The sequence below is a fragment of the Myodes glareolus genome, chromosome 13, assembly GCF_982192425.1.
Source record: "Myodes glareolus chromosome 13, mMyoGla1.1, whole genome shotgun sequence".
NCBI lineage: Eukaryota > Metazoa > Chordata > Mammalia > Rodentia > Cricetidae > Myodes > Myodes glareolus.
Genome location: NC_142038.1, coordinates 10,079,067 through 10,093,883, shown reverse-complemented (window position 1 = coordinate 10,093,883; position 14,817 = coordinate 10,079,067). Strand labels below are relative to the sequence as shown.

General features: G+C 42.0%; 1 protein-coding gene across 2 annotated transcripts in view; it reads right to left on the bottom strand.

The window, feature by feature from the left end:
- Setbp1 (SET binding protein 1) overlaps window positions 1-14,817 on the bottom strand; it is a 338,230-nt gene that overhangs the window by 22,127 nt on the left and 301,286 nt on the right. The window contains exon 5 of one of the 2 annotated variants that reach the window (XM_085676387.2): window positions 10,793-10,963. The exons of the other annotated variant lie outside the window; for it this stretch is intronic. Within the exon in view, the coding sequence (XP_085532513.2) occupies window positions 10,793-10,963 (171 nt within the window). The remainder of the gene's footprint in view (window positions 1-10,792; window positions 10,964-14,817) is intronic. 2 annotated transcript variants of the gene reach the window in all.

The following is a 14,817-nucleotide window of genomic DNA, read 5'->3' as shown; positions in this document are numbered from 1 at the left end:
ATGATGCATTCAGAGATAAATTGAGTTAAACTTCTTACAGATACAGCACGTTCAAACCTGTCATTAGACCTTCCATCTTCTTCTGGTTTTTTTCCCCCCCAGGTATCGCAGTTTTGAAGAGAAATTAATTAGCTATAGTAAGTCCAGCTATAGTTATTGAGTCTCTATTAGGCACCAGCATGGCACAAGGCTCTTCATTCCATGTTGTGTTAGTGAATTGCTCAACAACAGAGCTCTGGGTCTCCAGTTCTCTTCCTCTCATTCCTTGTATTGCAAGGGTCTGGGATGCTCAAAGACTGTCCAGTACAAGTGCCCAGGAAAACCTCTATGGCTGCCGCAGTGGGAAATAAAGAACAGCACAGACCAGGGTGAGTTGGGATTGTTTACAGAGTGGGTAATGATGAGAATCTGCTAACTTCTGAGTGATGGAGAATTTATGCACCATGTTTCTCCTCCGGATCTCTGGAAAAGGGCATTTTTACATTGTGTGAAGCTCTCTCTCTCTCTCTCTCTCTCTCTCTCTGTGTGTGTGTGTGTGTGTGTGTGTGTGTGTGCATATAAGTGTGTGACTTGTGAGTGACTGCAGGCAGGACACTAGGTGTCTTTATAATTTATTACTTTGAGACACAGACCCACCAAACCGGAGGCTTGCCCTTTCATCCTGGTCTCCAGTCAGTGAGCTCCTGGGTTCCCCTATTTCAGCTGCTCACAACTGGGGTTACAGCCATGCCCAGCCATGCTGGCTTTTCCTAAGGGTGGTAGGGATTTGAATTCAGGTCCTCCTGCTTGCATAGCAAGTGTGTTCTTATCCATGAGCCATTTTTACGCACATCCCCTTTAAGACTATTTACTTAAAAATAACTTTTCCCTAAGGTCACTGGGAAGGTTAATCAGAAACTGGACTAATGCTGTTGAACAAGAAGACTAGGTGTTCCAATATGTCTCCCAGGTCACCTTCTGCTGACAGTGTTGGAATGGTTCTGTTTTCAGGACTTATGGAAGATAAGGAAAGACAAGCCATTCACAGCACTATCTGGTAAGACGCTGGTGTGTGTCTCGATACTCCATGGCTCTCACGCTGTTTCAGGAAGCAGCTGTCCACTACACCTTAACTAATATTGAACCATCACCTAGCTTGTCTCAAGCACAACACCCAGGATTGAGGATTTTAAATTAGGCCTGACAGTTGAAGACAGCATTCAGTCCAATGTGGGATGCAGGTGTGGGCACACTAGACCAAATGTGGAGATCACAGGGCCATGGGTTCATGGGAAGTCAAGGAAGCACAGAGCTGTGGTGTTCAGTGACCCTGAGTGGGTAGGAATGGGTGCAAAATGGACTCCAGAGAAGAACATCCCAAGTTAGCATTCAAATGACACGAAAGGTGGGTGTGGAAGAATAAACATTAAGCTAAGTTAATCTCAGCACTTGGGAGGCAGAGGCAGGAGGATCTCTGTGAGTTCAAGGCCAATCTGGTCTACAAACTGAATTTGCAGACAGCAAGGGCTACATAGCCCTGGCTGCTTACACACACACACACACACACACACACACACACACACACACACACACACAAAGAAAGAAAGAAAAGAAAAGAAAGAAGAAGAAAAAAATCATTACATAGCACCAATGAACCAATGAGAATAGTCATAGCACCATTGGCAATGATCAGTGGCTGAACTTGTACTAATTCTCTAAGATTTCCACGTATCTCATTTTTTCTCACGGCGGTCCTCTACACAGACTGTACTTTCTCCCTATTTTACAGACAGGAACACTAAGGCTGGACATTACCCAGCTTCTAAGGGCACACAGTATGAAGTCAGAATATACACATCCAACTGAAGCATTTAGTAGCCACCTGATAACCCTCAGCTGTCACGCAGACGCAGAGCTGATGGGAGGGTGTGCGTTATTTCGCTCCTCCAGCCGTGCCTGCTCAAGAACTATGAATTATTTCTGAAAAGATGTCTCTGTTGGACTGGCTATTTCTTTCTGATTAAAGTTCCTGAAGTCTATATTTTAATGAGCATATTTTTGATTATTAGTACACTAACTGATCAATCTCAACGCCCTCTCCTCTGCTTCTCCTTTGCACCATCTTTATTAGCACGTTCTTCGCGCCCCTAAAGATGGTAGGTCTCTAGCTTGCTTCCTGTTGCTGTGGTAAACCCTATGGCCCTGAATGGCTTTGGGAGAAAATGGTTTATTTCATCTTACAGCTTCCAGCCCATCACAAAGGCAAGAAAGAAAGGAATTCAAGGCAGGAATCTGGAGACAGGAGCAAAAGCTGAGGCCGTGCAGGAATATTGCTTACTGGCTTGCTCTCCATAGCTTGCAAGGCCTAATTTCTAACAGCACTCCTGAGCACCTGCTAGGGGGTGACAACGCCCACTGTGGAGTGGGCCTTTCTCCCACATCAGTCATTAATAGGTAAGTTCCCCACAGACTTTCCTACAGGCCAATCTGATGGAGGCAATTCCTCAGCTAGGACTCCTTCTTACTAGACATGATGCAGTTTGTGTCAATTAATAAACAAACAAACAACAACAACAACAAAAAACAAAAACAAAAAAACCTAACCAGCATAACAGGGGTCCTTTGAAAATCATGATCTGAAAGTGAAGATTTCCAAGGAGATAGAAATGGGGGTGGGGATCCAATGTCGGGGAACTGAATTACTCCCAGAAATGTTATAGTGTTGACCATCTATGACTCTATGATATCCAGATTAAAGCAAACAAAATCAAGCCAAACGAAAAGTAAACCACAACACAAACTGATTTTCTCAAGGTGGGGCAGGAATACTTGTTGAAATTTTTCAGAAAACCTTTGACTTTGATGCAGCCCTGTGTGTGTGGGGGGGGTCATACCATCTTCCAGTCATTCTAGAACATGAAGTGGCCCAGAGTCAATGGACCGCAGCTTTCTATCAACCTGCCATATGAAGTGGGCTTTTCAGACAAACACAGGGTCATTGTGGGGATGCTTTAACACAGCCCATGGATAGTACAGTTTAGATAACTTGATCAATGATTCTTATGTTAGACTTCATTTTCTCTGAATGGAAGTTTTCTGTTGTATATATTAAGTGATTTGTTTCAATTTCTTAGACATTACTTTTACAACCTGTATACTTCTTCAATGTTTGGACTTATGGCTCTTAGATGTTCCAAACCCTCTTAATTTGCATATTTATTGGTTCCATTGACTCTTTTGAAAGACAGGGTCTTTGGTTAAATTATCCACGAGGGATGTCGTGGCTATGATTGTATATAAAACATTGTGATTGCATATAAAACAACAACAAAAAAAACCTAGTGAAATAAATGATTGTGCAATTCTCAAATCCCCATTACTTTTTACACCAGAGTACTGTTAATTTCAAAGACCCTCTGAAGGACACAGGCGATAAGGGAAACAATTAATTGTTGAAGACTTGGGAGCTAGAAACAATTTCCCCAATCATCATGTTCTGGCTACCAGCACACTGGATTCCATCCTCATACCGTTAGAATCAAGAACTCATAATACCCAGAACTGTTCGTTCTGCTCTTAGCACAGCTACACTCTGAGCATGAGACTGGCCGCTGATGTCCTCTTTGGACCTAAGATGAGTCAGCCTCTCTCTCTCCCTCCCCCGCTCTAATATATGCTTGGGTCACTTTCCATATATGTGTCTGAGGTATGTTTCTCTATGTGTTATGTGTCTCTGAGTGCTTCTATCTTTATATATGTATGAGACACATATGGGTGTGCATCTTTGTGTGTCTCTCTGTGTTTGTCTATGTGTATGTATCTCCCCTTGTTGTCTTTCTGTACATAGGCAGAGAGATAGGAACAGAAACAGTGGTATGTATTTTATGCCCATCATTCTAGCCTTGACTTTGTGGCATACAACCTTAACAATCTTACTCTCTTGATTTTTCTTATTATGATTTGGGATGTACCTTTTAATGTGGTCTCATCCTAAATAGGACAGAAGAAAAATAAAACCCAGGCTTTCAGAATGAAATCATGGCCCTCTGTCTACTGCATGACCTCCCCAAGAAGTTATATCAATACGCAGAGACAAGAAAAATTAGCCTAACTTACTCCGGTATAGATTATCTAATATGCTTATTAAATCATTATTGGGCAAGTGTAATAGAAGTTGTTTCAAATTCTGCATCACTTTGAACAAACTTTATTGAAGCCTCCACTGCATTAGCCCTAATGACTTCCAATAACGATGGTGCTCTCCCTTGAGTCAGACGTCTTTGGCTGCAGTGGATCAATAGCCATTGAGCAGTGTGATCACGCAGGCTGGCCCGTTAGAATGCCGGTGGTTCTGCCACCCTGCCTCCCTCCCTCCCCTTCCCACTCCTCAAGAGCTCATGATGGCCACTTTCTTCGGCATCTCCTCCACTGCTCGTCCTACCGATCGATAACTTTGCCACCAGCACATATCTCACAGTCTATGAAACTAAAAATTTGCCTTAAACCAAACTACTGGGGAGTTCCCTTTGACATGTGCTTGTCCAACTGCTCACACACTTTAGCTAGAGAACGCACACTTTTAGACTTTGATTTATAGTCTTTGCTCCCATACTGAAATGCTGGTATATAAAATATGGTGCAAAACATTGTGTCATAACAGTTAATGATCACATGTTTGAAAAAAAAATCCTGTTTTGGCTCCAGGCTGGTTATTTGGCTGTTATCTACCAACACTACCTAATGCGCTACCAAATGTTTTCCACTCCACTGTTAAGTGATTTTAGGACCCAGTGAATCTTTCTCAGATGTTCACCTATCATGTTCTGCACCAATGATTTCACTCATATTATTTAATGAGCATCTACTGTATGTGCTCAAGTGTAGCAAGAAGATGAACATCCAATATTTCAAAGTGAACAAATCAACTAATTGACTGAATTCTCAATTGTCTGAATTCTTCCAGTGCCTTCTTGTGCTTAAGTATGTTCTTAAACTAATTTTGCACTCATGGTTATACACAGATTCATGCCAGTTTCAACCTTGATCAGAAAAACCTTTTTTCTTTTTCTTTTTTTTTTTTAAACAAGGATTTGAAGGGAGAGATGTTAAGTGATCTTAGGAGTAGCTGGAGAGATATGGTGAGTAATGGATATGATCCAAATACATTGTATACATGTATGAAATATTCAAAGAAAAAATAGAAATATTGTTCAATTTTTGCCTTGTAAGCCATTTAGTTTAATTTCTCTTTTCATTTTAACTAAAACCTGTCTGACTCCACAAACCATCCTGTAAAAATGATAACCCATTAGGAAACAGCGTATCATAAAATTGATTTCTTCACAAAGCACAGAGCAATTCTAAATTTACTTTGTTTATAGGGAAAGATGAAAGAAGGCAAAACAAGAGTCAAGTGAACACTTTCACGAGAAGCATGCTTGGCTAGTGCGTAAGCATGCAATTAGATAAAATCAAACTCAGAAACTATTGCCTGCCTCCTGCATGCTTGGTTTGAATTAGATCTATCTCTCCAATGGTGAGTTTCACTTAACTGCTCTCCAAACAAGTAGAGGCTCCCAGCTCAGAAAGAAATCTGCTGTTCATCACGAGAGAGGCGGGGGTCCCCTAAAACCCAGGCAGTAGATGAGAAAATTAGACTCAAATCCAACTCTGTGACCTCAGGCAGCTCTCTGAATCTCAGGCTGCATTCGTTCCTCCACATATGGAGGGAAGCAGGATGTTGGCCAGGAGCCTACCGGTGTGCTCCCAACTCCCCCACGTTTGTAGGAAGCCATTTGTCTGTGGAGAGTGGGATCTCAGAAAGGTCTGTGTCCTAGCACCTGGGGGAGATCTCTGGCTTGCTTCCCTGTGAATGATCTGCTTTGCAGCCTGAGCCCGGAAATCAACCAAATCTGTGCAATTCTCACGAGGGTCTCGTTTCCATACTGCCAAAATGAAATCGCCTGTTCCTGCATCCTGACACAGGAGAGTTCTGGCTTAGTTCTGATTACTGAGGGCGTTAATACCCACCTGCTTTCCTGACTGCTTGGCATATTTGTAAATTACCTGCTGGATTCAAGCAGAGAAGGTAAGCCCATATAACTATATGATCCCAACAACACTGTCTTTCACAATGAATGGAAGAATTCTGGGGGAGAGGATTTGTGGACCACCTGTCTTTGGCCTCTGGGAAATATCTGTGCTTGGCAAGCAAAGGTAAAAAACAGAAATGTCTTCAATTCATGAAGAGAGGTCTCGGTGCACAAACAGTAAGTTTGAATAATGTTTTCAAGGGGAATAGTGCAGACCACATCCCAAATCTTTTACTGTAGTCAAGTTATTCCCTCCGGAATTCCTACTTGTGGTATCACACACAGATTTCTCTGCCCTGTTGCCCTCCCACAGAGGTTCCACTGGTCCACCAAAGCCCTTCCATTCTTTTGTGACTGTGGTTGTTTGAAAGAAAATGGCCTCCAAAGGGAATGGCACCATTAGGAGGTGTGTGGCCTTACTGGAGTTGGTGTGGTCTTGTCGGAGGAAGCATATTCATTAAAAAAAAAAATGCTGGCTTTGAGAGCTCATGTATGCTCAAGCCAGAGAGACAGACCACTTACTGTTGTCTGTGAATCAAGATGTAAGAACTCTCAGCTCCTCCTCTAGCACCATGTCTGCCTGCACGCTGCCTTGCTTCCCATCACGATGATAAATGGAGTAAACCTCTGAACTGTAAGTCAGCCCCAAATAAATGTTTTTCTTTATATGAGTTGCTGTGGTCATGCTGTCTCTTCACAGCAATAGAAATCCTGAGTATGGCAGAAGTAGGTACCAGGGACTGGGGTACTACTGAGATATACTGGACTATGCTATTGTTTGGAGTAATGTGAACTTCTGGAGTTTGTCTTAGGAACACAACGAAATGCTTTAAGCTCTGCTTAATGGACCACACTAGTAGGGGCATGGAAGACAGTGGTGCTGAGTGGGGCCTGATGAACGGTGGGGGCCTGGCTCAGTAGATTTCAGAGGAGAAGATGTGGAACAGAGCAAAATCCTGGGTTCAAGAAGATAAAGGGATTGAGAAATGGAATAAAGTAAGTGATGACCTTAGGAAAGATCCCACCCAGCTAAGATTCCATCTTGTGAAAGGGAATTAAAGAAAAGCTTAGAACTGGGTGCAGTGGTACAAGCCTCTAGACCCAACACTGGAAAGAAAGGCTGGCGAGTATCTGTGTTCCAGGCCCTCTTGTTCTACAGAGAAAGTTCCAGGATAGTCAAACGTAGACAGTGATGGTAACAGTCAAAAAACAGTGAACATAGAACTGAACAAGGGGGTCTTGTTCTAGACCCAGCAAACAGTAGAACTTGACAACTTCGGCCACGTGGTTCTGGCATTGGAGCCAAGCATAGAATAAATGGGTTATGGACTCTTACTTTTTGGCTACGGAAAGCTGCTGAGGCCAGGCATGTGTCAGGGGTGTCCCTGGATGGAGGCCTGAGAGAGGCTGTTTTAATAGTGAAGCTGTGTATTTAAAGCCTGGATTTCCTTGGAGAGCACAAGATATTAGAGATGCCAGAGTTGTGGGGCACCTGTTGAGGAGAGTTGCTGTCAGGGAGTGGAAGCAGCCCAAGAGAAAGAAGTGTGCTGCAGTCAACAAAGATGAAGAGAGTAGGAGGTCTGAAGAGTATTTTGACACCAGACACAGAGATGTAGAGTTTGGAGTCTGCCCAGCTGGTTTTTGGTTTTGCTTTGGTTGTTATGCTCCCTTCCCTATGTTTTAGGAACAGTAATGTATATCCTATGTCATTATATGTTGGAAGTATGTGATCATAATATGATTATGATTTTTATAGGGGAATTACATTTAAGAGATTGTATGAATCTCAGAAAGGACTTTAAACTTTAGACTTTTAAGTGAGTTTGAGACTGTTGTAGACTATGAAATCTTTTGAAGTTGGACTGAATGTATTTTTTTTTTTTTTGCATTATGACATGTCTACAAGCCTTTGGGGGCCAGGGAGTGGAATATGGTGATATGAAAGGAAATGACCACTAAGGGAGTGGCACTATTAGGAGGTGTGGCCTTGTTGGAGTCGTGCCAAAGCACTGGTCAATCATGCATGGTGACTGGCTTCTGTCCCAGCATCATGAAAGAGATAAAAGAGGGCAGGGATACAAGGTCCCTAGCTTGAGCAACCCTAATTTGCAAATTTTAAGTTAAAAATCTCCAGAATTCTAAACTTTGGAGCACCGATATGAAACTGCAAAGGAAGACTCTATCCCTGACTCCGTGGATGGGTCTCAGCCGAAACACAGCGGCACTAAAAATAGCGCACAGACTTCAGAGATACTTGCTCCTGCGTGTTTGCTGCTCCTCTTTTCACAGTAGATAAGAAATACAACCATTCCAAATGCCCTCCAACTGATGAATGGAATGAGTGTGGTACATAGATACAATTATCTATTATGAATTATTATATATATTATATTGTCTATGAATTATGTTCAGCTGTAAAGAAAAATGAAATCCTTTAAGGCCTCCCCCACCACCCAGCAGCCATATAATTATTCAACAAAAGGCTCAGGGTTAGGTGAGATCCAGTGTTCATCGAGAAGGATCTATGTGACCCCCAAAACAGTAGAGACTACTGCTCTTACTCATGGTTGCCCGCCATAATTGAACAATGGGATTCTTTTGCTGATGCCATCATACCCTTTTTCACAGGACTTGGAGAAGTCAAGCTGGTACAGCCCTGGAAGTCTCTTTCCCGATGGCTAGCTCTTCTAGTATTGGAAGGTACTATGTAGGACACCAGGAGGGAAACATTTTCAACAGTCCCATCCAGCTGCAAATCCTTCAAACTGCAATATGAATCAGCTGGGCAAGATATGCCCAACAGTGAAATTTTGGCACTAATATGTCGGGAGTATTCAAGCTCTGCTTTATTGCTATAGAAGGAACTCAAGAATGGTATTGTAAACCTAGCCAAGAACCCATGGTTGAAAAGGTCATAGGCCATAGATGAGAACCTAGTACTTACTATCTTCTTTAAAAATTGATCCAGCCTTCTAAATATTTATGCTCAGAGCCATCGATAAGTGAAACCCTCACTACTCAACAAAGAAACTTCTCCTGCATCAGACAGCGACTGCTACAGTGATTCATAACTATTGAAAACACAGAGAACAAGTGACAGAGTGTCCATCATCAAATGCATATATTAACATCTGCTCATACCCAAGGTTCGGGGGATATCATGAAAAAAGGAGCAGAAAGACTGTAATAGCCAGCGGCCTAGAAAGACAGCTACAAAATGGTGTCTTCTGGACATGACAGAAATGTTACACTCAAGATCTTTGAATAATACGGTTTCCTGAATAAGACAACACTAGTCAACATTCTGGCATGGACAGAGAAAGGAATCACAAGGTCCCTTCTCTAGGTTGATGGTGGGACAGGGAAGGAGAGTTAGTTGTCTTCAGGGATGGGCCCTTGGTGGAGTGCCCATGCCTATGGAGATCAACTGTATGTTCACACATATATACGCACATAAACACACACAAATATATACATGCGTATATCTATATATGCAACACTAATTGGATTTAGTAGAACACACATACACATTATTAAAATAGAGGGCATGAATTTGAGAGAAGGATGCAGGGGAGGCATTAAATGCAGTGCAATAATGTGTAAAATTCTCAAAATAAAGCAACCAAAACAGTCTGTGAGGCATATATGAAAGACAAATGAATTTCATTGGACCCCACACTTTATCTACTTCAAGAGATATATGCATTCTGCTTTTCCTGATGTGTGGTTGCAGGGCCTTGGACATGTGCCACATGTAACCCTTAAACATTCATTTTAAAACAGACTCTTAAAATTTTCTTTGATTTTTTTTTCTATTTGCTTTTTCTCTTAATATGTTTAACTTACTAAAATTGCAGCAAGGCAGGAACACGAGGCACTTTATCTTTAGGGTCAGGGTGACAACCGGTCTGCACCATGACAGAACCGAAGGTTTCTTCCTAACACTCAGTGACGACTTAACCCGTGACACTACCACAAGTTGTTTCGGTTCGACCTGCTTTGGGGGTATCAGGCTGAGTCACTTCATATTCGGCCATGACCTGGTTTCCCAGTTGAGTTTACAGATAGTAAAGACAGCTGATTGACACATGACCATTTAGACTGGGGAGATGGACCAGGACCTGCTCATCTACAGTGTTTGTGAACAAAGACAGGTTTATGAGAAGGACTTTAAATGACAGATTAGTTTGTTATCTCCTGGCATGAACTTGCGTCTTTAGAAGTTTGTAAGAAAATTGTTGAATGTCTTGACATGCATCTGCAAACGGCCCCCACACTGCATTCTCAATCACTTCTGGGCACAGCATTTCAGATTAGAGAAACTCAAACTGCAATTGCTTTAAATTAATTAACCAATTAATTTTTGATAGTATGGATGATACCTATGAATATCTGACAAATACTTTGCCACTGAGTCACACTCTCAGCCTTGCTATTACAAATTTATTTACTTGTCTCTCTATTTAAACTCATTAAGTAATTGAGGATGACTTTGAACTGATCCTCTTGACTCCACTTCCTGAGTGGGACTGTAGACATTCATCACGGGGTTCAGTGTTGACTTTTATTTACTTATTGGCTTTACCATGAGGACATTTGGATTGTACCGTTAGCTTGATTTTTTTGAGTTTCATCCATTGTACACTGTATTGTGATGTCATTTACCCCTGTGACTAGAGGACGTTTTCAGTGTCCGTCATCAGTGTGTGGGAACAACTCACCTACATCTGTTGTCGCTGCAGACGCAGCCAGGAGAGATAACACCGGGGCTGAAGGAATCGCAACACTGTCCACTGCGGTTGGCTTCTTCCTGGCCATCATGGTGGATACTGAGCCCTCGCTCTTACTATGCGCCACGGTCTGGTCCACTTTTAAGTGGGGACTTGGCATCCCTGAAAAACAATAAGTCAAGAACTTACTGTAGTTGATTTAAAGGAACAGCAGGGCAACCATCATAAAACCTGACCATGATTCAAGTAAACAGTCCAACTGCTTGTCCTCTTTTGGATACAAAAAGAAAAGAAATTGAGAATACTTAAAAGGGAAAAATAGCCATGGCAAGTTTGGGGGTGATGCCGGGGCTAAGGGCTTTCTGGAATGAATGCCTAGATTTGAGGCAGACACATATGTAATGACACAGTGTAATGTATCAGGTATCCACTACCCTTCTGAGGATCCAGAGACACATCTTTTCAGAGATTACCCTGAATGGAGTGTGAAGGGTGACTGACTCGATTCCTGTCCTAGCGAGGCTCCCATCTCTCTTGGCTGGGAAGACGAGACTCCTGAGAAGAAACACTGAGCATCCAGTTCCTGTAGGTTTGTGCATTACTCATTCTAGATGCTGAGAGATTCTAAAGCTACAAGATCGGCATGAGGAGACACTTCATCAAGCTCATGCGAAACAAACAGTGAGGCTGAGGGAAAGTCATTCTTGGTGCTGAGAAGAGAACATGCAAAATACTTGACAGGGAGAAATAGGGTCCAGATAGATAAATATCTTAAGTGTCCACAGATGGACGGCTAAATGGATAAGGAAGATGGGGTACACTATGAATCTCATTCACACATTAAAATGAATGACACTTTGGCATTTCCAATGTCTAGACTAGAAATATGATAGTCTCCCATTTGTGAATGTAGAATAGTGATGGCTAGAGGCTGAGAAGGACCATGGCAGATTGAATTGAACAGCTGATTTGTCAGGACTCAACAAGCATCATAGGTCAAGTGATTAGGATGTTACAACTCCTGATAGCCTTTTATGGGCTATTCTGGATCCTTGTTTGTTAATCTGGACCCCATTTCTCAGTTCAGGCATTTCCAGGCTATTACCAAGAACAAGTTACTTAACGTAATTTAAGTTACTTAATAATCAAGTTCCTAGTTTTAAACTTCAGTTTTTATGGTTAACTTTCTTATCATAAAAGGTGGGACAATGAGAGAACTTTGTGAGGTGTGTTGAGCATCCAGGTGAGTGGGGATGTTAAGCACTTGGAAAGAGTTCCAGGACGCACTCCGTGCTTTGCAAGTTTCTACTATTATTGCTAATGTGTAACTGCCTATCCATATTATTACAGATATGGAGGTAAATCTAACCCATGACTTCCTCAGAAGCAACTGAAGCTGTAAGGATAGGTTCAGTTCTCTTTTCTGGTATGGTTAAGGGTTTATGGGCACCTATCTACATCCCTAGCTGTAAATCACGTCTAAGCCTAGAGGGTTGAGTGTGCCTCCTCCATGTCAAACGGCTATCTATTCAGGCTTCCGCCATCTGTAGTCTAAGACCAACAACAACAAATTGAGTTTTGTCACTCATTATTGACACTGTTTTTTTCCCCATCCTAACCAACCTAAGTGATACAGTCCCTTCCTCGAGCAAGGTTATCTTAATCACTACGGGAGATCACCTTTAACCACTTTGGCTTCATGATAGCTCGGTGACGTATGACCATGGCTATTACTAATTTTTCAGTTTTATAGATGAGAGGAACACCCTTTGGGGGAGCTTAAGGAAAAATTGAATAAAGTCCCCCTGCTCTTCGGTGGTGTTGGATATCTCCAGTTGCAAAATCCTAAAGCTAGGATCATCTTGGTCCATCGGATCACACTAACACCGACTGCAGTTCACGCCCATCACAGTATGCTTAGTGCTGAGGACACAAGCCTTATTACACAACTGGATGACACACCTGAAGGCACTTCAAGAGTGGGTCCTGCTAATGCTTTATTTTTCGCTGCTACCCTCCTTCTACTCTCCGTTCTTGTCTCATAAACTCTTGCTTAAGATGCCACAATGAATAAAATTTCTGCACTTTTCTGATCTTGCATTTCAGTGTATTTTGGGGACAGAAAGAGACAAATGTCAAGTTCTATGGTAACAACATTACAAGGTACATCCATCAAGATACGCAAAAAAGTGTACAGTATGCATTATTAGCAAAATATGCCGCTGTGCTTAAGATGAACTAGACACAGGACCCAGGGTAGTTACAGTCACTTGTGTGAACATCCATCTTAGTAACTAGCAGGGGTTACTCTAAGGAAGGAGGATCAGGGATAAGTGGAGTATAGAAAGTGGGGATCAGGAAGAGTTCCCCTTCACGTCTTAGCCTTGACTTTACTGTTCTATGCATATCATATTATATATCATACATATATGATACAGAAATACGTTAAGGAAAGGGAAAGGTTTCACTCTGTAGTCAAGACTATTCTGGAACTCACTGTGTAACCTAAACTGGCCTATAATGCAGGTGGCAATCCTCCTGTCTCAGTCTCCCAAGAGTTGGGATTATTGGTATGAGCCACTACTTTAACTACTAATATTTTCTAAACTACAAACATGTATTAACTCCTTTTCTATCGAGTAAAGAGAGTTTGAGGGGGAAAAGATCTAGAACTATCTTAGAGCATGATACGAGGTAAAATGTCCAATGGGCTTTAGCTTGTGGTTGCTAACAGGTCTGGTCACTGAGACAGCAGGCAGGGAAGAAACCAAAACAAATACACCATTTTTGTGTGCTGCAGGACCTCAACAGGATCCCTTCCAAACACACTTTGGAACACTAAGCTATCAGCATTCATTACACTGAACAACTGCTGCTTTGGAAAAAAAAAAATGACTGACGAGCCATCTTTGTACTGTGGATACAGGTTACACAGATACCTTTCTATTTAAATTATGGTGCATTCAGGGAATGGAGGCAATAAACGGGATTAGTAGACGAATATTTAACCCTCACTCGGGAATGAACTGATATCCAGTCATCTCAGTTGTACCCATTTTCATGCAAATGTTTACAATCTAAATTAGTCTCAGGCCACATCATCTCATTAGAGTTGGTCTGATCATACCCCTGCTGGGTATACTTTGCCACTCAACTGTTTATGATACAGACTCTGTTAAATGCAATAAAATGACACCGAAAACACTTTGTCATTCCCATCATCACTGTTGAGCTTCCGCGGAAACCCTAGGCAATTGAGGAATTGTCAACTTTCAAAATCATCCTTCGAAAAGGAAAAGGAAACTGGCCCTGATGTTTTTCTCAGTCACTTTTGGCTTTTGAAGGGATGATGGACTCTCAGAAGCAGCATAGATGGGCAAGACTATCATATAAGCTTTAAACAAAGGACATGGCTCTTTCTGAGAGTAGAGGCCTGGGGAGCGTGGGGTCGGGGGAAGGGAGTTGCCCCTTGGGGAAAGACATTGTGCAGGTGGCCGATGTAAGAGTTTGTTTACTTTCAATCTAGTGACAGCAGACGGTCCATGGTGGGACATTTGGTGGGTTCCTTCCAGACTGGGCCTGGCTTTTCTCTCTCTGTTCATAGGAACAGGATTTTTTGAGGCAGGAAGTTGATTAATTTAAAAAAAAAAAAAAACAAAAACAAAAAACCAAAAAACAACCAGAGTCTTGCACAGATCGGGCTGCAGAAAGCACCCTCGTTTACATGGGAACATGAGAAAAGGCGGGTGGTTTGCCTCTGGGCAGGGTTATTATTTAAATCCCGTAGTCAGCCTGTACAGAGAACATCCCTGGTGGGTGAGTTCTGATTGTTCCTGCACTTTGAGACTTTAACATCCTAGCACACTGATGTTCATATTTCTAGAGACTAATGTGATTTTAAAGGAAGAAATAATGGCAGCAATAACTTTCTTAATCTGACATCTGCTCAAAATTAAAAGACAGAACTGAGAGAAAATTTATATTACTTATATGGAAGTATTTCACAAAAACCTGGC